The sequence below is a fragment of the Oryctolagus cuniculus genome, chromosome 5, assembly GCF_964237555.1.
Source record: "Oryctolagus cuniculus chromosome 5, mOryCun1.1, whole genome shotgun sequence".
In the NCBI taxonomy this organism is placed as follows: domain Eukaryota; kingdom Metazoa; phylum Chordata; class Mammalia; order Lagomorpha; family Leporidae; genus Oryctolagus; species Oryctolagus cuniculus.
The window spans coordinates 165,433,535-165,458,165 of record NC_091436.1 but is presented as its reverse complement, the minus strand read 5'-3'; the positions used below and the strand labels follow the sequence as shown (position 1 = coordinate 165,458,165).

General features: G+C 54.0%; 1 protein-coding gene across 3 annotated transcripts in view; it reads left to right on the top strand.

Moving 5' to 3' along the window:
- Window positions 1–24,631, top strand: part of CDYL (chromodomain Y like) — a 165,012-nt gene that overhangs the window by 124,928 nt on the left and 15,453 nt on the right. For all 3 annotated transcript variants that reach the window (XM_051855892.2, XM_070074468.1, XM_051855893.2), the window contains exons 3-4: window positions 22,302–22,558; window positions 23,678–23,850. In XM_051855892.2, the coding sequence (XP_051711852.1) occupies window positions 22,302–22,558; window positions 23,678–23,850 (430 nt within the window). The remainder of the gene's footprint in view (window positions 1–22,301; window positions 22,559–23,677; window positions 23,851–24,631) is intronic.

Sequence of the window (24,631 nt, the reverse complement as noted above, 5' to 3'; positions counted from 1 at the left end):
GGAACCAGGAACTCACTCTGGGTCTCCTGTGTGGCTGCAGAGCTGCGGAGTCGTCACCTGCCGTCCCCCAGGTGTGCACTGGCAGGAAGCTGGGATGGGGAGCTGCAGCCAGGAGCTCCAACCTGGAATGCTGGCATGGTAACCTCTTGGCTAGACAGCCACCCTGAAGTGAGGTCATCCTTTGCAGCAGTCTGGGGAGACTCAACACGGCGGGGGCATGAGTGCGTAGCAGGGAGGCTGTGAGACCGAGACCGGGCCAGGGCTTCGGAGTGTCCAGAACAGGGGTGTGGTAGCCACTCCTCCTGCGTCAGGGCTGAGAGTTGGTGAGCTTTGGAAGATATTCTTCAGATGGTGTGCTTGTAATATGAAACGATCTTCCGTTACAAGTACCTCCTGGTGTCTCCCCGCTGTTGGTGTTAGCACCTGGTCGTGAAAGGACTTGGCCCTGGTGGGCTTTAGTGCGGCCCGGGGATCCGTTTACTCTGATGCATGCCGGGTTTTGCAGGTGCCCGTAAAGCATCTGTGTGGGAGATCCACGTCGGGGAGGCTCTGAGACCCCGCAGGCGCTGGGGGATCCACGTCAGGGAGCCTCTGGTGACCCCGCAGGCGCTGGGGGATCCACGTCAGGGAGCCTGACGACCCCACAGGCGCTGGGGGATCCAGGTCGGGAGCCTCTGAGACCCCGCAGGCGCTGGGGTTTTTCTCAGGCAGAGGACTTGCATCTTCAAAGGTGACCTCGCTGACGTGGGAAGTAGGCAGCTCTCACATGATATGTCCTGTGTCTCTGTGCACACAAAGAGGAACCCTGCCTGTTCGCAGGTGCGTTCTGCAGAGGTACTACAACGGAACACGTTTGGAAGCAGGCCGTGGAGGGTGCGGGGGAAGGGATGGCTGGAAGTGCTAGGATTTGAGGCTGGTCTTCACGCCGTGACAGCATGGACGTAACACATGCCCGCGAACACCAGTGTCTGAGGCCGGCGGGAAGCAGGAACACCCCAGGCTTTGACAGTTTCCTGTGCGGTCCTGTCCCGTGGGCTGGAATCTGTTAAGTTTGTGGAAAACAGGCAGACCCCACACTCCCGCTGGGATCGTGATCAAAGTCAGAACCACACGGTTTTCAGGATCCTGGTAAACTTTCTTCTATATATAAATGGCCATTGTTTTGATTTGCTGATAATTGTATTCATTTTGAAACCTCAAATACGATAAATGTGACTTGGGAGCCTGGGCTGGCTTGTAGAAACATGGTTAAGAAGCAGAGGCCACGTTGCTTCCTCCGTGGAGGAGACTGGGAATTGTCTGGACAGCTGGCTTGTCCCTGTCTCTGAGATAGGCACACTTGCCAGGGATAGACCAGGGATAGACAGCACAGCTCCCAGCCGGTCGGTCACGTGCCATTGCTGGGATACTTGGCCAGGCTAGATGGGTTGTTCCACGTGGCCTCCTGGTGCAGCCAGGAGACTCGGTGATGCCCGAGGTCCTGAGCTCAGCACGGCCGGCTGTGTCACGGTGAACGTGAGCACTCTCAGGTAACAGTAAATTCATAAACCCAGTCACTTCGTGGTGGGGTGCCATCAGGTGTGAAGTGCTGTAGTCACTGGGCTGTTTGTGCGACTGACGGCGGCAGGTGTGGCCCCACCAGCACCACCACGGGCGCCTGAGGGACCTGTTGTGCCGCAGCATCACGTGGGCCGTGACGTCACAGGGCAGCAGGAACTTCCCGGTTCCCTGGTGATCACGTGAGCTCCCCCGGGCATGTGTTCCCTCATCCACAGAAATGCCCCGCGGTGCCTGTTCCGCGGGGCGTGGCCGTCCCTGCTGTCGCTGCTCCAGGGACAGCGGGCCACAGGTGTCTCCCTGAGCCCTGCAGAACCAGCACGACTTTCCCCAGCCTGTACTTGCGGTTGTATAGACAAGCCTGCCTTCTCTGAGTTGGTAACTGGGATGATTCTCCCGCCTTTGCCAGTGCCCTGTGCTTCAGATGGAGAACAGAAAGTCTGCCGAGTAGCCGTTCTTGACTTTAAAACATTCCTGGCTGGCGCCGCAGCTCACTAGGCTAATCCTCCGCCTTGCGGCACCGGCACACCAGGTTCTAGTCCCGGTCGGGGCGCCGGATTCTGTCCCGGTTGCCCCTCTTCCAGGCCAGCTCTCTGCTGTGGCCCAGGAGTGCAGTGGAGGATGGCCCAAGTGCTTGGGCCCTGCACCCCATGGGAGACCAGGAGGAAGCACCTGGCTCCTGCCTTCGGATCAGCATGATGCGCCGGCTATAGCGGCCATTTGGGGGGTGAACCAACGGAAGGAAGACCTTTCTCTCTCTCCCTTTCACTGTCTATAATAACTCTACCTGTCAAATAAATAAATAAATAAATTTTTTAAAAAGTTAAAAATTACAGTAAGCTAAAGTTAATTTTTTGTTGAATAATGAAAAAGGTTTCAGAAGTCCGGTGTTACCTGACGTGCAACTTTGATAAAGTGTACAGTAGGGCGCCGGCGTCCTGTGTCCCCCCGTCACGCAGCACTCACTCCTGAATCACCCAGAGCAGTTTCCGGTGCTGTCCGCTCCACTCAGCACCCTGTGCAGTAGGCGTCCATGGCTTATCCTTTGTACCTTATCTCTGCCGTGCCTTCTCTGTGTTCAGTACACAGAGGGCCTGCCCCCGGTGCACAGCCCAGGAGCCCAGGTGCGCGGTGCTCTCTGAGTGCCCTCTGCGGTTGACACCGAGGAGACGCCTCACGGCAGGTTTCTCAGGATGTGTCCGCGTCGGGAAGGGATGCACGGGTGCTGACAAGGTGGGGTTTGTCTGCCGCCTCCTCTTTGCTTTCTCTCTGTTTTCCTGCCCTGCATTCCTCCAGAAGGGCTTTCTTTCGTGTTAGGCAGGTGTGTGCCGGTGCACCGTCTTAGTCCGTCTCCTGCTCACTCTACTAAGTGTATTTTAGCTGTTTTCAGTGGCTGCCCTGGAGGTCGCGGTCTAACATGTTCATCTGTGAAAACGTAGTTCAGATTAATAGCAATTTAAGTTCAGAAGCTCTGCTCCTGGGTAATTCTGTTCCCTCCTCCCTCCTTTCAACACAGATTTGTTTATAGCTATTGGCTGATGCAGCTGCCGTTTTAATCATACAGGAGAAAGAACAGCAGGCCGGAGTACGTTGGTCTTGCGTTTTGTAATTACTTGTGTGTGCTTGCTTCATCGGTATTTACTCCTGCACGCGGATGTGAGTGCACTTTCTCATGTGGCCCAGAGGACTTCCTTAGCTTTTCCCGGGGAGGGGTTCGGCTTGTGAGGAATTCTGCGGCTGCCTTTATCTGGGAGCGTGCTGGTTCCTCCTCCGCTGTTACGGAGGCGATACCCTCCATGGAGAATTCTGGGTGGGCGTCTTGTGCTGTCCGCACACGTCAGCAGGGCCTCGTAGGCGCCAGCTGTCCATCGTGGGGCAGACCCGCCAGTGTGGTGAACGCTTCTCCTGCGGCTGGGAGCTCCTTGGCTTTCGGGGTCTGATGGTCGTGTGCCTGGCTGGGGCTCCCTCTGAGTGGATGGTGCTCAGAGGCCCTTGAGCGTCTTGGGTGTGTACCTCAGTGTTTGGAAGTTTGGGGCCATCGTTGCTTCAGCTACTCTTCTGTGCCTCCTGCAGGATTCCAGCCATAAATAACGGGTGCTGTCCCAGGTCTCTGGTTCTCTTCATTTTTCTTCATTTTTCTGTTTTGCCTGTGCTCTAAAACCCTTTGCCATTTTCACAGATCTTCCATCCGTTGGTTCACTCCCCAGTTGGCTGTGATGGCTGGGACTGGGCCAGGCTGAAGCCAAGAGCAGGGAGCTCCGTCCAGGTCTCCAGCCTGGTAGCAGGGGCCAAGCACCTGGGCTGTCTGCTGCTGCTTTCCTAGGCACGTGAGCAGGGGGCTGGATCAGAGGTGGAGCAGCCAGGACTGGAGCTAAAGCTCACGTGGGATGCTGGCATCATGTGCCACAATGCCAGCCCCGTGCTTTTTGCTTTAACTCCTTTGACCTGTCTTCTGACTGCTCAGCCCTGGAATCTGCCTGTGGGCCTGTTAAAGGAATTCTTCCTCTCTGATGCCATGCTCTTTATCTAGCTTAACCGTTCTCTTACAGTTTCTATGTCCATATGTCTAGGTAAGTTGTCATGTTTAACGTTTATCTTAATGTTTTAAATTTTTATTTAAGAAGCAGAGAGACACCAGCCCCAAACCTTTTTTCTTTTCTTTTCTTTTCTTTTCTTTTTTGTTTGTTTGTTTGTTTAAGAGTTACTTATTTGAAAAGCAGAATTCCAGAGGGAGAGATGGAGAGAGACCTCTTCTATCTGCTGGTTCACTCCTCAGATGTCCTCAATAGTCAGGGCTGGGCCAGGCTGAAGCCAGGAGCCAGGAAATCTGCCCAGATTCTCCCACGTGGGTGTCAGGAACCCAACATCTGCTGCCTGCCAGTATGCAGGGTCCTCCCTGTCAGAGTTACTTAATCATTCCTGTGTGATTGAACAGTTATCTTGCTTACCTCTGAGGTCTGTTCTGAATTCCAGTTCTCCAGATTGCTTTGTTTCGTAACACTGAATTGTATTCTTTTACTTCTTAATTGTGTGTTTAGTCATTTTTGTTTGAATGCTGGACATCTTGTACAAAACAGGAGATTCAGATACACAATATTTGGGCCTAGAAATGGGTGAGACGTTTCTTGGGCAGCCCATGAGGCGGGAGGCTGGGTCAGTCTCATCAGAATTGGAGCTGGGTGGCCGGCGCCGTGGCTCACAAGGCTAATCCTCTGCTTGCGGCACTGGCACTCCAGGTTCTAGTCCCGGTTGGGACACCAGATTCTGTCCCGGTTGCTCCTCTTCCAGTCCAGCTCTCTGCTGTGGCCTGGGAAATCTTTGGAGGATGGACCAGGTCCTTGGGCCCTGCACCCGCATGGGAGACCAGGAAGAAGCACCTGGTTCCTGGCTTCGGATCGGCACAGCGCGCCGGCTGTAGCGGCCATTTGGGGGATGAACCAATGGAAGGAAGACCTTTCTCTCTGTCTCTCTCTCTCTCACTGTCTAACTCTGCCTGTCAAAAAAAAGAAAAAAAAAATAGTTGGAGCTGGGTGTGGTGTGTCCACGCGCCAGGAGCTGCACATTTCCTGTGCAGGCACTGGGTGCCCAGAGCAGACTGGGGTTGTGGGGAGGTTGCTCTGCACTGTCAGCTCTCAGCCACTCTGTCTGCTTGATTCAGGCAGACTTCTCGCCCGTACTTTGCCTCTCCCCAGAGGATGCTGCTGGTGCGTTTCCCTCAGCTCCTGCTAGGCTGCAGCAGGAGGCACAGGGAGTGTTTGGAGCAAGGGGACTGTCGCTCTGGTCCCGTTTCAGCCGTGGGCCCGGTGTGCCTGGTGCGCCTCCACCTCAGTGGTGGAGCCTTCTCAGGACCCTTCCCGCCCCTCAGGGTAAAAGGCTCAGGCTCGGTTTGTCCCACACTCTCCTCCCCTTTCCGATGGATGGGCAGTGTTTGCTGCTCTTCCTCCAGTGGCCTGAGAGAAAGTGCAAGGCAGGAGGGTGTGGGATCTGGAAGGGAGGCCATCTCCGATCTCTGCTCTCACTCCAGTCCTCACGAGTGGGCGGCTGTGCTGCCAGGCCAGCAGACACTGGTTCTTCCTCCGCGTGTTGCTGCAGCGGCAGTCCCCCAGCCCCAGGGCAGCCCCCTGCCCCAGCTCTCCTTGGAGGGGCTTGTCTTTGCTTGCTTTGCGGGATGTGTGGTCACCTTGCAGCCTCAGCTGTGCAGCCAGTCCAGAAGCTGTACCCTGAACACAAGGCTTTCTAACTTCTGTCTGGTAGTCTCTCTTCCTCCTCTGACTTTTGTTTACAGAGTGGGTCTATAAACGGAGCAGGTTCTGACATGGAGTCCTAGAGCCGAGCCCACAGGCGGTGTGGACGGCAAGGAGGCAGAGCCGGAGCTGGTTTGCAGAGCTCCTCCTCCGTGCTCAGCTCAAGCTCGAGCGCAGGAAGATTTCACTACGACAGTAAACGACTGGCAGCCATCCTGCCCTGTGCGCACTGATCAGAGCAAGGTGGAAAGCTGATTGACCTCATAGCTGTGAGACCGGAAACGGAGCAGTTGGGCAGAGAATGTGACAGAGCCAGCTCGGGAGGCCACAGACCCTGGCCCGAGTCCTCCCCTTAATCACTGTGCTGTGTGTGCCGCACACACCTCGCTGTTGCGTGCATCACGCGGGGCACCTGTGGATCTTGCCTGGCCACTCTGTCATGTCATAATTGCACCTGGTCTCCCTTAATTACAGCAACCGCCCTGCTGTTACAGCACGCTGCAGAGAACCTTGAATTTTTTCTGTAGGATAAATGGCTAAATTTGAGTTTCTCAGAGGTTTGTTGCACTGTTGAATGTTTTATGTAGAAATTGTCAGACCGCCCTCCAGGTACCGTCTTTGCACTCTGCTCTCTAGCAAGTGTGCACACTGGGTATGGCCCTGATGTGGGGAGTTTGTCTTGGGAGTTCCATGACCTTTTCTGTTTCTCTTAGTGTTAGGTTGGTTAACTTGACTGCTTCAAATTTTTAGTGTGCAGAAAGCAATTGAGAAAAGCAATCTCTTGGAGACAAACTGTATTTTTTTTTTAAGATTTATTTATTTATTTCGAAGTCAGAGTTACACAGAGGAGAGGAAGAGAGAAAGAGAGGTCTTCCATTCGCTGGTTCACTCCCCAGTTAGCCGCAAGGGCTGAAGCTGCACCAATCTGAAGCCAGGAGCCAGGAGCTTCTTCCAGGTTTCCCACATGGATGCAGGGCCCCAAGAAGTTGGATCATCTTCTACTGCTATCCCAGGCCATACCAGAGAGCTGGATCGGAAGTGGAGCAGTCAGGACTCAAACTCGCGCCCATATGGGATGCTGGCTTTACCTACTACTCCACGGCGTCGGCCCCAACAAACTCTGTTCTTCTCCCTGTCTCTTGGGAGAGTATTTCATACTTCATACCAGACTTTTTTTTTCTGTAAGATTTATTTATTAATTTGAATGGCAGACAGAGAGCTCCTTCAGGGTCTCCAGGTACCAGGGCCGCCGTCACGGGGAGCATTGCAGTCTCCACAGCATCGTGGAGCCAGCGAGCGCCCTCACCCAGCAGAGCGTCTGCCCTGTTGGTGGTTCAGTCTTCGAGGTTCCAAGTGAGAGCCTGTTTGGGCAGGAAAGATAGCCGTGTGTCCTGGGAGGTGCCAGGGAGACTCTTGTGTCACCTGCCACCGCGAGGGAGGCCTCGCTTCTCTGGCTTCCTTTCCCTTCCTTCTGGTTTTGCAGTGGTTGAGTGGGACAGGGACTTCTTGGGTTTTGTTCTGTTTGTATTTGAAAGAGAACCACAGTGGGAAATACCTCCTGGGTCTTCCACGTGCCAGCTTGTCTTAGGTTTGTCTTCATTTAAGAATCTTTTTCTTGAGTTTGCAGCCTCACTCTGGCTCTGGGCAGCCTAGAACTGAAGTGTACGGCCACGTGTCACAGCGCGGCGAGGGTGCTTGCTTTGTGGAGGGGCAGCGGTTGTATTTTTGGTGTCTTATGCCCTGTAGGGTCTGTAACGTGCACCAGTGGGGAGTAGGTGGCCAGAGAGCCGTGTGCCAGCCTCTGAGAACACAGCAGGAACTCATGCGAGCCTTACTCTCGTTTCCGTTACTTCTCATTCAGAGATGCAGCAGGGGAGGGCGCAGAGGGGAAGAGGTTAACAGTGCCCTGTGCTGTGCTCTTGCTTAACTACCAAAGAAGTTGCTGGGAACGGCAGCACTTGGAAAGGGGTAGAAGTGTAGGCGACAGGTTCGTTCTCAGCCCGTGGCAGGTCAGAGCCTGAATGAGACGGCTGTGCAACACCTGGGCCCTCTCCTGTGGTCCGTGGCGCAGCCATGTGGCACTGAACGGGCGCATTCTGAGGCAGGCACCGCAGGGCGGCTTTGTCGTCATGCAGACCTCACCAGGAGCACTCGAGTGCGCCCGTGCACAGAGTAGGCTGCTCACTGGTATGGCCTCTTGATGCAGCTAAGACAGGGCAAACACGAGCTAGAAGAGGTGTGGCGACAGTTTCACAGTCAGCTCCCTTTTATACGGTGTGCACACTTAACGATAAAAACGGTAGCATGGTCAGTGCGTCGTTGGCCACCCTTACCAGCTATCGTGTGTGAATCTTCTCGGCGTGTCACTGCTGGCCGCGTGGCAGGCGTGTGTGCACATGAGGAGTGCACCACGCTGTGGCGGTGACGGAAGCTAAGACAGGTCCTCAGGCCGTGGGACTTTTCCAGCTTCGTCACAACCTTGGGAGTCCACTGTCTTAGGTGTGGTCCATGACTGGGCTTCCGAGAGAGGCTAGCTGAGGTTTACCCTTTGTCTTTGCAGTAGCCGGGGGCGGGGATGAGCACTGGGGCTTTTTCGCCGAGACCACACTCCTTGCGATCAGTGCACACCGTGAGTTATTTCCCTCTGGAGAGGAGGTGAGGTTACGACTGCTCCACGTGTGTGTAACCAAAATAGTGCAAGCAGCATGTGCTGTACTGGCTGGCGGTTGAAATGCCGTGCTCTGTTGATGAAATCAGGAGATCAGCTTGTCGCTGACGGGTTATCTCTCTAAAGCACATTCCTTCTCTCGTCTCCGTACTAAAGGGGAGGGGGAGTCTGGTGTTTGTTTTGTTTCTTTGGTACTTTAAGGTGGCATTGCAACATACAGATTGTTGGATTTTTCTCTCCCATATTTTATCTGTTTGCAAAGCGATTCATGTGAAAATGAGCTACACTGAAAGTGTCACCTGTCTTACGAACTTGCCTCGGAACTTACAACAGGGACTCACCCTGACGTGCTCAGTAGGATGGTAGGATTTGTAGTGCTCAGTACTTTTTCATTTCTTGTTTATCAAAGTGAAGCTAAACGTAATAGCTTCAATTCGCATCTGTAGTTAAGGATTGATCTTGCTTGATTCAAGCTTCCCGCCAACTTTCTCGAAGAATATGGTTCAGTTCTCGGGATCTTGGTTTCTGTTCTTGGCTTCGCGCCGAGACGTTGGGTGTAGCCTGTGGCCCTGCGACTGCTTTTTAGCTGAGCGTGTTTTGAAGAAGCGAGTCAAGATGGACGTGTGGGTCTTCTGTGGGCTCCTAGAGACCGCTGCTTTTCCAGATTTAGGAACCCAAATCCCCTTAGGGGGCCAGTGCTCCCCGAGGAGCTCAGCATAGCTCTGAATGAAGATTGAAACTGACACATGCTAATCCACAACACCTTAACCACGGGCAAGGTCACTCAGTGGTCTGAACTGATGTCCAGGGGCATGCTGATGTTTGGAAGATGTTTAGCGTGCTAATTGGAGGGCTTCTTTGTTTTCCAAGAAGAGCTGGAATCCTCCAGGTCTACTGTCAGAAAGTCATTCAGCAAACCCTGAGTGTCTGTAAGAGAGAGGCTCATCTCAGAGCTGGAGGCACAAGCTCGTGGGGTCTGGGGCCTGCACTCTAGGAAGTCAGCGCCCCATGTGTGTGCATTAAACCTCCAAGGCTGGCTGGGGGCAGCAGGTCCCAGCCATCGAAAGAGAAACAAGTACCGCACTCCACTAGGATTTTGTTTCCGAGCTGGCCGCGGATCCCGGAGCACTTTGTCTTTGATCACATGTGAACATCGACATCCTTGTCACCAAGAGACTGTCCCCTGAGACCATGACTGCCTGTACGCCGTGCCCACTGTGGTCAGATGCACACAGATGGTGGCTGCCTGGGCCTGGGAGGGAGGAGGGGAATGGGAGCAGCTGCAGAGTGGGTACCGAGAGTCAGTTTGGGAAGATGGGGGGTTCTGGAGGTGGGGGTGGGGATGGCACAGCAGCACAGCTGTGGGCGTGACCGCCCTTCACTGCTGAACTGCACTCAACAGTGGCTGAGATGGTGCAGCTTCAAAAAATAGTAATAACTGCTCTAGATTCTGTTTACTGATACTTTACTCGGGACTTCTGCAAGAAATGTCTCTGTACGTGTTTTATGTACTTAGATATATATTTTTTATACAGTAAGGCACCGCTGGACTGCGCTTATCCTAGGAGAAAGCTCCCAGACATCCCCAGTGAGTTGGGGCGCTGCTGCCAGGTCTTGGGGGTCACAACCCAGCTGATGACCCCGCGGGTCCTGGCCGTGCCGGGGTGAGAGCAGAGGGGTTGATGGGTGATGTCGAAGCCAGTTTATTCTTCATGTTCTGTTGGTTATGAAGTAGTGCCCGTTCGTGAGGTTTGTGACAGTCACACTAGCGTGCTGCATCCCTGAGCTGTTCCGTGAGCAGCCGTGGCCTGCAGTCCTGGCTGTAGGCCCAGCCCCTGGATGACCTCACTTACGGCTTTGGGGTGGACAGGGACTTGTGCTGCGAAGGGCGGCATCAGCTGGTTTCGTCCTGTGCGAACGGCACAGGTGCACCTGCACAACCTGGGTGGCCCCGTGGAGGGGCTCGGGAAGCACGGCACGGATGAGGCTGCCGGCAGCAGCGCACGGCCGACTGGTTTGCACTCAGCTTTCCTACCGAGCACACTAGAATAGTGTGGGCGCCATGTTTCTGCCGAGGGCCATTCGCATTCATAACACGGCTCACGGGCCGCACAAATCATCAACTTAAAGACCAGCCTGCTGCAGATTTGTTGAACTTCAAGTCCCACCTGCAATGGCGTTGGCAGGAACAGACCAAGTGATTTTGCAGGCTTTGTATGACCCCAGGCCAGACATTCCCCACCCTGCTTTTAAAATAACGGTGGAAAGTACAGCGTAGGAAATACGGAAGCCGGTGGCATGGTTGCTTATCAGCGTCCGGCGTCATGTATCCAGTTGTATGTGTTGTACTTGCGTACCGCTGGCACCCCAGCAGGCATGCTCACGCCGGCGTTGGCACAGACGTGTGAGGGACTTCTTGCACTGCCGTGTCACACTGGCTGTGTCTCACTAGGCCATAGGAACTCTTGGGCTCCGTTACACTCCATTGACCGAAGCGCCATATGCGGCACGTGAGTGAGTAGGACTTAGGGATGGGTGTGTTTTAGGCCCTGGAGAGGAAGCCTCTCCATAGGCCCCCGGGCGTCTCTTGCTAGAGCATCCCTCCTCTGCCCTGTAACCAGACTCAAGCGTGGTGGCCCTGCAGTGGCTTTCCCCCATTCATGAAAAACGAATCCCTTCCACCCAGGTGGATGCCCTTACCATTTGATGTGTAGGGTGTTAATGGCGGCTCTGAGGACCCGTTTCCTGCCCAGGATGGCCCTGCGTGTTCCTCAGTTCCTAGACCGAGCTTTTAGCACTTCCTGGTGGATGTCGGGCCGTTGATCCCCCCAGGTCGCCCTGTTGCCCCAAGGCTGTGTCATTTTCTTTTCCATCCAGACTTTTCATGGTAAACCCCATCCCAGTCCTGGTGTCCAGGGCACGCCTGGCCCTTCCATCTGACTGATGATGGCACAGTACCTGGTGTGCCTGTTCTCCCCTTACCACTAGCACTCAGCAGGTAAGTGCTGCTGCTGGCAGCGCCGTCGAGCCGTGTGAAGTCCCTGCTGCATCCAGTCCTGAGCAGCATTACCTGAGAACCTCCCCGCCCTTCCAGTCCTTTCTGGTGCTCATCGCTCAATTTTCCCATCATGGTTTACTGTTCATGCATCCATACATGTACCGCTGCAGCCGGCAGCTGCTAGAACGTGATGCGTTTGTGCAGCCCGGCGGGCCCGACTGTGACCCGGCCAGCACCGCCGACACAGCCACCTGCTCAGGAGCTCCGGTGAGGCGGTTCAGCCCCTGGTCCTTGGACTCTGGCCTTGTTAGGTGGGGGTTTGGTGAGATACAGGTGCCACCTGGTGGATGGGGGGTTCCTCCATCCTTCACCCTGCGGTGCTGGGGTCCCCTGGTGCTTCTGGTGAAGCAGCTGGACAGACTTCTCGCTGACCAGGTTGCTCGTTCCAAGGGAAGGGGACTCATGAAACTGAAGGCGTTTCCTTTCTGGAATGACTGATTGTGGGACACTAACTACAAGCAGTCCACGAGCCAGCCCTTCCCCGGTTTTACTTCCACGCGGGAAGACATCTGCGGGTGACCTGGCGAGTGTGTGTCCCCGGGGGAGAGGTTTCTGGCGAGGTTTCTGGTGAAATCCCTGCTGGCACCACGTACTCCAAGTGGGCGGGCCATCTCCCTTTTTCTTTCATCTGTTATTCGTGGTTGATTACCTGGCCTTGGAGGAGCTCTTACCGCCCAGTGCAGCCCCCTGAGCACGCTGCACTGGACGTGTCCCCTGCTCTCCTCAGGCTGCCCTTGTGTGACTGTAGGGAATCGCAGCGAGCTGCCAGGAGTTGATTTAAAGTGACAGCCTCATTACCACTTCCTTTTTGTCTCAGAGTCAGGTCTTTCTCCGTAGACTTTCCTCATTGCTTGTTTGCACCGAATGTTTTTAGGTTGGCTCTCTCTGGAAAGCTGTTACACAGAGGATCATTGTAATTGGAGAAATCCCAGCTCCTGTCCCTCCCTCCGGGTTTCCAGAACACCCCCGAACCCGAGCCCTCTCTGGCATTTAGCGTCTTGGTTGCGGCTCCTCCGTTTGCGCGCCTTCAGTCTGTCACTGGCTGTCCGGGGCGGAAGCCTTCTGTCCGTGTTGCGGGCGCAGGTGGCGTTTACGTCTCCTTCCCCTGTTAGGTTCTCCTTTGCTCTGTAGAGAACGAGCTGTCCGCAGGGTGTTTGCAGGCATCACCTCTGCCGGTGGCCAGACGTGGGACAGCGTGTCAGGGCTGCGCGTCCCGGCTCCACACGGGCTGGGCTCATGTTGCACAAGGAGGGTGCACGTGGCAGGGGCGGGTTCCCTCTCCTGAGAGGGAATCAGAGATGTGAAAGAGACCTGAGTTCTGGACAGCCTGTCGGTCACTCACCCAAGGCTAGATTAAACCAGTTTTATTTCTTTGAGTCCTTGGTCTGAATAGAAGGTTTGTCCCCGCAGATGCGGGGCTGGCCGTGGCGGCATCTACAGCCAGAGAGGCCGTGAGGCTCACGGAGTGGTCGGGATGCAGAAACGTCGTCGTGAGAATCGTGCAGAGGCCGGGCTGTGCAGACCCGGTGCGTTTGAGGGCGGTGGGCCATCCTGGTGGCTGACACACCAGCACCCTCCTGTTGCGAGAGGAGAGAAGGCAAGGCCACCAGAGGCCCAGGACCCTCCGCGGTCATCGTGGTAGAGCCAGTGACCTTGTGTCCTGCTCTCGGCGTCTGCACCAGCAGTCTCCCAGAGCAGGGAGACCCAGGGAGGGTCGGGAGGCAGATGCGTGAGGTCAGGCCAGTGAGAGCTGGAGTGTAAAGTGAACTCATCTCTCACGTCCCCTAAGTGTCAGGTCCCATGCCAGGGCCCCAGGAGAGAGGTGCTGCCCCCCGTCAGGGCTCAGGTGAGTCGGGCTGGGGCTGCGGCAGCACTGGCCTCCAGCCTCCGCAGACTGACGCACAGTGATATCGTGACCTCCAGCGTTCTCCTGATGTGCTTTCAGTCCCCTGAGGGTGACAGATGTCTAAAGGAGAAGGACCTCTAATCTGGACGCAGGGTGGACAGTGATCGCAGGAGCAGCCAGATCACTTGGGAGTGACTGTGGCCGCTCTGCCTGGACTGGCCAGGCGTCAGCATGGGAAGAAGCCCAGCACTGGTCTGGCCTCCCCCTGCTTCCTGGCTGCACCTGCCGTCCACGGGTCAGTGCCTGGTGACTGGAACTTGTGGTTGGGGCCAGGGTCATCCATGCGCAGAGCCCAGTTTTGGGAACAGCCAGCGCACACGTGTTGTGCAGCAGAAATCAGACAAGCTCTTTGTTAACCATGCTGCTTGTATTTCGTTACATTAAATGTGTTCGATGAAGAGGCTTCATGTCTTAGGTGGCTGTTTTACCAGGCTTTTCCTAACACAGTGTGCAGGAATTAAGCACCTCGAAGGACTCATGCTTGGTCTCGCAACCCCAGTCCCCAGCTGCAGGTGGCGCCCAAGCCCAGCCAGACGTGGGGAGCTGCTCTGCTGGGAGTCACCCCAGCCTCCCCTCTCCCCCCACCACGGAGGCTCCAGGGCTCTGGCCGTTGTGACCACATGGGGACTGAACCAGCGGATGGAAGACCTCTCTCTCTGTAACTCTGACTTTCAAATAAATAAATAAATCTTTTAAAAAAAAGACACCATTAGCACCTTAAAAAACAAGATGCTAATAGAAGCAGTAGCACAGATTCACATGGTTAGGAAAAGCAAACAACGCCTAAATATGGTGCTTTCTCTTGAAAAGCCCGGCAGCTTGCCTGTGGATGTGGGCACTGGGAGCTACACCCTGTGAGTTCCGGGAAGGGGTGACCCGAGGGCAGTGGAATCCATGATGGCCGGGGGGTGAGTGTGTGCTGGTGGCTTTCCGCGGTTCCTACCTGCCTGGGGTCAGCTTGGGGCAGGTCTGCCTTGGCTGACTCCAAACGGTTGTGCATAAACATGTGACATTCATAGTATACTCAGATTGTTCCAAATAATTCAGTTGTGTTGTAGTAAAACATAGCACTGACAGTGTATTCCTATCCAATATAGCTGGTATCACTAATGCTATTATATAATAAAGGGGGGATATTAATTCTGTACACACTCTCCTTGCAGCCTAACTTCAGGGTGAGGGAAATAATGGTGGTGAGTACCCGAGATTCACCCTGGAACCCTTTGGGCGGTGGACACCTGTACTGCTCTGACAGAGTGTTAGGCTGGCTTGGTCCTCGACTCAGTTACGTCTCATCTTTACTAAGGAAACACACTGTACCGGAAACTCCCGTCCAGACTTCGGGCGCTGTAGTGTGTTTTCTCGCGGTTTCCTGGTTGCATTGTAGTATATTACAGGAATCTATCAAGATTAGAGGTGCTTTATTTCTGTACACTGTGTTAGGATACCAAAAGATGTAAGAATTACTTTGCATCTCTGTCCCCTCCAAGAACCATCATTAACATTTTTATAATTTTCTTAAACTCACAGGGGAATCTGTGCACCCAGGTGCACACCTCTTTCGGTATCTTGCATTTCTGTTTCTCTCGTGTATGATTTGTCATCAGAGAACACAGTTGTGGGAATCAGATCTCTCGGGTGTGCCGGATGGGTTTAAATCAGGTCATTTACACTAAGCGTTCACTGTGGAACATAAATGGGGGCTTCACTTATTATTAATCATAATTTTCAAAGTCTTCATGATTATAGCGACTACGTCATGTTATCACAGGTCCCGTGCGACATAGATGATTTAGCCACTCCCTTACTAAATTTGGGGCTCTTTATAGTTTTTCTACTTTAAAAGTAAAGCTATTTAAGTAGCTTTTTAAGAAAATGTTTACTTTCTCTTACTTGAAAGGCAAAGTGATACAGGGAGATCTTCCATCTGCTGCTTCACTTCCCAAATGCTGCCACGGTTAGAGGGGGTCTAGGCTGAAGGCAAGAGCCAGGAACTGAAGTACCTGAGCAGTCACTGCTGCCTCCCAGGGTGGGCATTAGCAGGGAGCTGCCATCAGGAGCCGAGGCTCCCCTCGAACCCAGGCACTCTGCTCTGAGATGCAGGTGTGTGATTGGTGGCTTAGCTGCCTCACGTTGCCTGCCCCTCGAATGCCTTTTGTATATAAACCATGTCTTTATAGAGTTTATGTTCCTGTTCTAGGAGTAGGATTCCCAAAGCAGAATGACGGGCAGAGGTTGATGGGCACTTCTTGCAGAAGTGCTTTCTGGGAATGGACCAGTTTAAGTGTGTGTGTGCCCTTCACCAGCCCTGACTTAGCAACCACTTTTTCTTATGTTGGTATTTTTATTTTATACTTTGGAGGGGGGATGTTTAGGCCTGTTTTATTCTTTGCATTTAAATCCATTTAGATTAAAGCTTTGATACTAAAAAAAAGACTTTTCGTCTGCTGAAGTCTTTAATTTTTATGTACGTGAATTTTCCTTTAACTTTCTCCTATCCTTTTTATGTTTCGGTTCTTTTCCACAGAGAAGCCGTATGTGTCTATACATGCATACTGTGTGTATATGTGCATGTACACACACAAGCTCCTGGGTGTTCCTTGATGCTTCTCGTTAATTGCCGGGCACTGAATGGTCATGCCAGCCCGTCCTGCGTCCTTGTCAGAGCAGCTCTTCCTAGCTCAGTGTTTCCCCTGTACGAGGGCTGTGCTCTTTGTCTAGATGTTAGCAGATGATGGGCGGTATCTTTCATTCTGAACATTTTGAAAGATTCCTTAGCCTGCTGAAACCTTAACCCCAGAGATTCTAATGGAAACTCTATTGTAATTAAAATTAGAAGTGATAAATGGCTTTGTGGTTTCCAGTGTTCTCCGGAATCATGGCATTTTCTTCTCTTTTTGGATTTTTTTGATATTCCTTTGTATAATTCTGTGTTTTCTATTTACTCATTTTGTATATTTATTGAAGAGTTATTCCAAATCCTACTTTAAGTTGTAGGTGAGTTTTTGAAAATGATTCTGAATAGTTCCTGGGATGTAGTGTGACTGCGATGCTTGCCCCCACTCAGCTGCCTCACCGTCCCCTGAGATAGCCTCTGCAGTTAATCAGATAGGACAGCGATGCCCCGAGTGATAAGCAGAAGTGGCGTGTGGTTTCCTTTGTGTCGCCTGGGTCAGGTTCCGACATCCGGGTCGTCTTTGCAGAAATGAATTGCTTCCCTCTGTGCTCAGAAACTATTTGTCAGCCGCTCCAGAGCCTGCCTCGCCCAGTCGTGGTTTGAGAGGTGGTCGTTCCGGGACTCCACGCTGCGTCTTCCCTGGGTTGTTTTCTCCTTTTGTTTCTGCTGTGTCAGAGTTCGTCCTCTCCCAGACAGTAGTCATTTTCTGGAAGCCCTTCTGACATACTTGCGTGGAGTGTGACAAAGTGGGTTTGATCTGTTCTCGTTAGGTTAGTGTGTGATTAGGCCAGCAGCTACTGCTTGGCACCTGCAGGTAATCACACGTAATATGCAGTCCGTGCGTGTTCAATCTTACCCGCGCATTTACCAGTCTGGTGCTCCCCGAGCCTGCAGATCAGGCTTCTGCCTGGTACGGTTCTCCTGCCCGAGGCTCGCCCGTGAAGCTGCCCGGTGGTGCAGCTGTGCCGACACGTCCTCCCAGCCGCTGTCTGGAAGTGTCTGGCGTTTCTCCCGTGTTCGAAGACAGCGATGCGGTGTGCGTGCTGTATGTGTAGGCTCACCTTCCTTACAGGCCGTGCACTTCCTGAGGATAGGTTCTGTAGTCCTTCCTTCTGCTGTCTTGTTTGTCTGTTTTCAGCAGATTATGATGTGGCTTAGTTTGGTGTTTTTGTTTTTTAAAGTTTGTTTGTTTATTTGAAAGAGACTCTTCCATGCACTCTTTAAGTCCCCAGATGGCCACAGTGGTCAGTTCTGGGCCAGGCCGAAACCGAGAGCCAGCAGCTTCTCATCCAGGCCATCATCATACTTGGGCCATCATCCACTGCTTTTCCCACGTCGTCAGCAGGAAGCTGGATCGCGAATGGAGTAGCCAGGGTGTGAACTGGCACCCGTATCAGGTGCCAGCATCGCCGGCGGTGGCTCTACCCACTGTGCCACAACGCCAGCCCCTAGTTTGGTGTTCTTGTGTGTTTCTCCTGGTTTGTTAAGGTTCTTGGAACTACAAGCTTCTGGCTTTCATGTAATATGGAAAACCTTCAGCTGTTATTTCCACAAGTATTTTACACACACACACACACACACACAACTCGAACTACACGTATGATTGGTGCTACCCTACAGGCCCCCCAGGCTCTACCCGGGTTCCTGCCTCTTCTCACACCACACTGCATTCTGGAATAGACTTATTGCTGTATCTTCAAATTCTCTGGTCCTCCCTCCTTCCCTCCTTTCTTCCTTCCCTCCCTCTCCCCCCCCCCCCGCTTCCTCCCTTCCTCCATCCCTCCCTTCCATCCTTCCTCTAAACTGCTATTTGTTGATCTGTAAACGTGACATTCTCGTTTTTAAGACTGTTATTTACTTCCCAGTGCCCACAACTGTTCCCAGCTGGGGCCAAGGCCAGGATCCACGTTGGTGTCAGGGACCCGGTCACCGGGGCCATCCCCAGCTGCCTCCCAGGGCTGCAGCAGCGGGAATCTGCAGTTTGGAACCAGGACTTGAATGCAGGCACTCCGCGACGTGGGTGCGGTCGTCCTAACCACTGAGCCAAGTGCCCTCTTTTCCAGTCTCTCATCCGGCGCACATGCTCAGTGAGGTTTTTATTTCTAGTGCTCCGTTCCCGTATTACGTTCATGTTGTTGTTTAGAGATTAATCACATTGAGGTTATTTATGAGAGCTTTGCAAGTTATCTTTTCTGCTAATTCCATCGTCCCTCGTGTTTAGCTCTTTCTAGTAACCGAGTTACTCTGGGCTGCCAGTCTGATTTGCTTTCTCATTTGCTTGTCTGGTAGCTTTTGTTGGTTGCTGAGTGCTGGATTTTGTTCATTTTATTAAAAAACGAAAAAGTATTGGGGCCAGCGTTGAGGCGTTACAGGCAGTGCTACCACCTGTGACACCGGCATCCCATGTGGATGTCTGAGTCCCAGCTCCTTTACTTGTGATCCGTCTCCCTGCTCGTGGCCTGGGAAAGCAGTGGAAGGTGACCCAAGTACTTGGACCCCTGCCATACATGTAGGAGGCCTGGAAGAAGCTCCTGGCTTCAGCCTGGGCCAACCCTGGGCTGTTGCTGCCACCTGAGAGTGAACCAGTGGATGGAAGATTTCTCTCTCTATGTAACTCTGATTTTAAAATGAATAAATCTTTTTTTTTTTAAGATTAATTTTATTTATTTGAAAGAGTTACAGAGAGAGGTAGAGACAGAGAGAGAGGTCTTCCATCCACTGGTTCACTCCCCAGATGGCCACAATGGCTGGAGCTACGCCGATCCGAAGCGAGGAGCCAAGAGCTTCTTCCGGGTCTCTCACCTGGGTGTAGGAGCCCAAGGACTTGGGCCATCTTCTACTGCTATCCCAGGCCATAGCGGAGAGCTGGATTGGAAGAGGAGAAGCTGGGACTAGAACCGGTGCCCATATGGGATGCCAGCGCTTCAGGCCAGGGCTTTAACCCGCTGCGCCACAGCACCAGTCCCATAAATAAATCTTTTTAAAAATAATTTTTTAAGTGTTGGGTTTGTTTTGGTAATTGTTAATTGCCTATTAGTTTGATCACTCCAGGGCTTTTCATATGAAAGGCAGGGAGACAGAGAGAGGGCTCCCAGCCACTGGTTCACTCCCCCCGAATGCCTGCAACAGCCAGGCCAGTGCCAGGAGCCAAGAACTCAGCTCTCTCATGGCGGTGGCAGGAACCCAAGTACTTTAGCCATCACCTGCCAGCTTCCACGGTGTGTCTTCCAGAAGCGGGAGTCGAGAGCAGAGCCAGGAGCTGAACCAGGGCACTGCAGTGTGGGACACGGGTGTCCCCAGTGGCCTCCTGACCACGTAGCCACTCACTCAGCCCTCAGAGCTTGCCTGTACGCTCTGTTGCTGCAGTCCTAAATATCTTCTATTCGAAAGCTAGGTTAGTTCCACGGCTACTGTGTGCCCGCCCTGGGCTCACTACCCAGTGCCCCGTGTGTGTGAAGTGGCTCTGGCCGGCTGGTGAGAGCGCCCGGGGGCACGTAAGGGCGATCACTCAGTTTGCAGGTCTCTGGATTTCCTCCTGCACATGCTCAGATTGGGCTTCAGCAGGCGGCACAGGAGCCCGAGAACTCGTTCTACATAGCGCCTTCCTCGCCTGAGCCCTCCTCCCCCACGTTGTTTGTGTTCTGACACAGCCAGGCTGTGCGTGGGTTCCCCTCCCTGCACCGGGAGTGTGGAAACTGCCTCCAGGCAGAAAGACTGGGGCTCCTTAGTCTGTGGCTCTGAGGACACGGCCTGTGCGGGGGCTTCCAGCATTGTGCCCGCTTCCTGGCGGTCGGCAGGGGAGGGTCCAGGCAGCACTTCCCTGAGGGCTGGAGGCAGACACCACCAGTTGGTCTTAGACCTCACATGAACCATACATGTGTCAGGATATGTTTATTGCTGTTGAACATGAGGAACGAAAACCAGTTATTAGAAGAGACACTAGAACAGGTGGTTTTCCTGGCCCAGTGTGATGCAGATGCGTCCTGGGCGAGCCTGGGTGGTCTCTGACCTCAGACCCTTGGGCGGTGTCTGGTGCTCCCGTAGGCCACGCTGAGTGTTCACTTTTCTATGAACCTCTGAACCTCAGCGTCCACCTCTTGTTTTAGTCATTAGTAGTTGGCTCTGCTGTCCGGGCTGACTTGGGGTAATGAGTGCGCAGTGTGCGTGCGACAGGTCTTCCTGTCCCTCCATCCTGAGAAATGGGCAGGAGGGACTGCAGGCTCCCTCCACTCACTCACGCAGTTAAGTACTTCCTGCGTGCGGTGAGCACTGGGGAGAGAGTGAGTGAGATGGAATCTGCTGAGCGCTGGACGCGTGTCTGCGCCAGTGTCCGCATCCCACTTCCTGCCCCGCACACCCTGGGAGGCAGTGGTGACGGCTCCAGTGGCTGGGCTCCTGCCCCCAACGTGGGAGGCCTGGGTGGGGTGCCCAGCTCCTGGCTCTGGGCCAGCCCTCCATCCATTGTGGACATTGAGGAGATGAACCAGTATATGAGGTCTTGTGTGCATTCTCACCCTCCCCACACACCCCCGTGTGTGTGTGTGTGTGTGTGTGTGTGTGTGTCTGCCTCTCAAGCAGCTTTTTTAAAGAATTGAAAGAGAAATAGTTTTGAGGGATCCTGGGGAGAAAAGGAAGCCGGGTGATGTGAAAGGGTCTTGGGACCCTCATGCCCATGTGGGAATGCTCGAGGAAGCTCCTGAATTTGGCCTGGCCCAGCCCCAGCTGTTGCGGCTGTCTGGGGAGTGGGCCAGTGGACTCAGGTGAATATATGAATCTGAAAGGAAGGAAGGAAGGAAGGCTGACTGACTGGGGCCAATGCTGTGGCAAAGCCCTGGCCTAAAGCACCGGCATCTCATTTGGGTGCTGGTTTGAGTCCCGGCTGTTCCACTTCCGATCCAGCTCTCTGCTGTGGCCCGGGAAGGCAGTGGAGGATGGCCCAAGTCCTTGGGCCCCTGCACCCGCATGGGAGACCTGGAGGAAGCTCCTGGCTCCTGGCTTCGGATCAGCTCAGTTCTGGCCATTGCAGTCATCTGGGGGGTGGACCAGATGGAAGATATCTCTGTCTCTGTCTCTGTCTCTCTCCCCCCCCCCCTTCCTTTCCCTCTCTCTGGCTCTACCTCTCTCTGAAATTCTGTCTTTCAAATAAATAAAAGAAAGCTTTGGGGTGAGGGGACCCTCCAGAGAAGACTAAGATGGCATTGCTTCTACCTGGTGAACAAAAGTCATTAGGCTTTGCCCAGGACGTCATCTGACATCTAAAATGTCCTTTTGCCAAGTCTCTCCTAACTGCTCTAGCTTCTTTTCTTTGACTTTGGAGGAAATGTTTCCAACACAAGATTTCTCGTGTCCTGCCTCTCAGCCTCCGCCACTGCTGCTCGTACAAACAGCCGGATCCAGTCTTCCTAACATTTCGTCCTCTTTCTCCCACCTCCAAGCTGTGGGTGGACTCGGCGCCGTGTCAGATGAGATTTAGGGCTTTCCCACAGGTAACAGGGCCAAGTGTGGAATGACCCCCTTGACGTTGTCATCATCCCGAGGCTGACTGGAAAACGGGCACTGTGGTGCTGTAGGGACTGTGGTGTGAGTGGGAATGCCGGGTGGCCCACGTCGTGGGGCGGCACGGGGGAGAGCGCTCTCAGCTATGAAAGGGTGGCGGGGCCTGGACGAGGGGAGCGGGCCCTCAGGTGGCTGCCTCCCAGGGCAGTGTAAGCTGTACTGAGGGCCTGGGGCGTTCCCCGGGGAGCCTGGCTGCGGTGGCAGCTGCCACTCCGCTCTGTACACCAGCAGAGGTGCATGGCTGCTTCCCGGGGCCTCCACAGGTCCCTCCTGCTCAGCTGGTGGCCGCCGGCAGCCTCAGCCGCGGTGATGAGAGGTGGGCTCGCACCTGTGCCCTTTTCCCCCTGCGCTTCTCGAACCTCCCGTGGTTGCCGTCCCCGAGACCGTGGGTTCCGCGTAGCTGCTCTGCACCAGGCGCCTTTCTCCATCCTTCCTTTTTTTCTGCAAGATAAGCGGAGGCCGATGCCGCTCTCAGACTGGAGATGGGCCAGTCCCTGGAGCAGGAGACCCCACCCCGCAGGGTTCTGAGCTGCTCAGCCTTGTCCTGGGACGCGAGGCGGCCGGGTTGCCGTGCGGCTGTTGACGGAGGAGGCGGGAGGGGCGGCACAGACACTGTGGTTTCCACCTCTCGGCAGGTTCATCCCCGTTCATGGACGCGCTAACAGCCAATGGGACGGCCAGCCTCCAGACGTCTGTTACGGGAGTGACAGCCGGGAAAAGGAAGTTTCTTGACGACAGGAGAGAGCAGCCTTTTGACAAGCGGCTGCGTTTCAGTGTGAGGCAAACAGAAAGTGCCTACCGGTACAGAGACATTGTCGTCAGGAAGCAGGATGGCTTCACCCACATCTTGCTGTCCACAAAATCATCCGAGAATAACTCACTCAACCCAGAGGTGAGACGCCCTCCCGGGGCCCGGCCGTGCCCCGCTTGGCTGAACTGGGCTCTTCCTTGTGTTCCCGCTGCCCGCCCCGGGCGGGACGCGGCGGGGACGTGTGGCAGCCCGGCTCCTCTTCACGCTGGCGGAGCTGGGCCCACAGCCGCCGCGTGTTCCTGGTGTCCGTCTGCTTTCTGCTGGGAACTGGAGCTCTGATCGGGGAGCCGGGAGCTGGGCCTCCCTCGGGTCACGTGGGAAAGGGTGTTCGTGCACAGGCCTTGCTGTAGCTTTCGTCAGGCTGTTCACGGGGTCTTTATTCCAACAAGAGAAGGCCCCTGGGTCCCAGCCTCCAGAATATTTGCTCCTGGTTCCCAGTCTGGTTCCTCTTCAGCATTGCGACAGAACCTGGGCCCCAGGATCTCCCCCACGGGCCCGTAGCTGCGTAGGCTTCCTGAAGCCAGCAGACACGTGCCTGCATCCAGACTGGAAGATCCGACCTTGCACGTGAGGTCCTGCTGGTTTTCTGCCTGTGTGCAGCTAGGTGAAGGTTTTCTCCAGACGGGAAGACCCCACTGCACGACATCTGTGTGTCTGGCCAGTCTGGGGCTGGTCCTTGGTACGGATTTAGACGACAGCGTCTGTTCATTGGTTATTTTTAAGTGCTTCATAGAGATCATCTTGAATGATTTCATGCCCTTCTAAAATTAACTTCCCATGCTTCTGCTTGTGCTTCTACTTAACACACTTACATACCACACCATTTAGGTTTCCGTCCCAAGTGTGGTAGGCTGGTTAAAAGAATAACTAACTAAATAAAAAATAAAGTAATAGAAGACGTTTCTTTGAACTGGATGAATGTGCCACCTGCTGTCCAAACTGTAGAAGTGCCCAGGGGTGGAACAGGTAAGTTGCTCGCCAGTCTAGTTAGTTCACCGATAACGGGTTACGTAGTTGGAGTTGTACTCTCTCTCCTGCCTCCTTGTCTCTGGTTACAGGAAATTGGAAATGTGCAACCTGTGTAAAGGCTGGGAGCTGGGGCGCGCTGCTTCTTGCCCTGGGATCCCCTGGGGCTAGGGTGTCTCCAGGATCCTGTCCCCGGCAGACGCTCTGCCACTGTAACGTCTGGTTGCCTTGCAGGTCATGAAGGAAGTTCAGAGCGCCCTGACCACAGCCGCTGCCGACGACAGCAAGCTGGTGCTGCTGAGCGCCGTGGGCAGCGTCTTCTGTTGTGGTCTCGACTTTATTTATTTTATACGCCGTCTGACAGATGACAGGAAAAGAGAGAGCACTAAGATGGCAGAAGCTATCAGGTATGCAGAAGTGCTGTTTGGTGGGTTTTGTTGTGTTTTTTTAAGCGCTGGTTGGGTGTACCGAGGCCCAGTAGAACTGGTCTAGATGGCAGTGTTGGGAGAAGATGTGCGAGTGGTTACATCACCCCCTTCCTGCGGGCCTGCCGTGACCCTGCGCCGGCCTTGGGCACGCAGCTGGCTTCAGGGCGGGCTTAGCCCAGCAGCGCGGGCGTTCTGATGACAGAGCCCTGGATGGCGGCGTGCGGCCGGAGTTCCTGCGTCGGTGCTGGGAGTGTGTTCCCTCCGCTGCGCTTCAGTGAGGAAGCATTCTCTCCCAGATGACTTGGCACGTGCTTGGCCTGGGCTTGTAGGGCAAGCTGGCCCCGTGACAGCGCATGGAAAGTTTGGTTTTTAGCACAAGCAGGGCGCATTCCTCAGCTCGTCCCAAGTTCCGGGCGCACAGACAGCTGCATAATGCAGTGTGGGAAAGAAGACATCCCCTCTCCGCCATCTCCCCCGAAGGCGTGCGTGTCCAGCTGTATTTTTCCAGTCTTTTAGAACGTTTGTTTTTAATTTTTAAAATGCTTTAATTGCCAAATAACAATTGCTTATCTGTATGTTATGCGACATGATGTTCTGAAATGTGTGTATGGAGGGAGTTCAGAAGTTCCTGGAAAATGGCGTTTAAGGACGTGCACGTTATCCGTGAATCTCTTGAATCTCCCTTATGAACCAAGGCAGTTAACATATGCATGGCTCAGGCTTATTTCTTGTGTGGTGAAAACACTTAAGCGCTACTCCT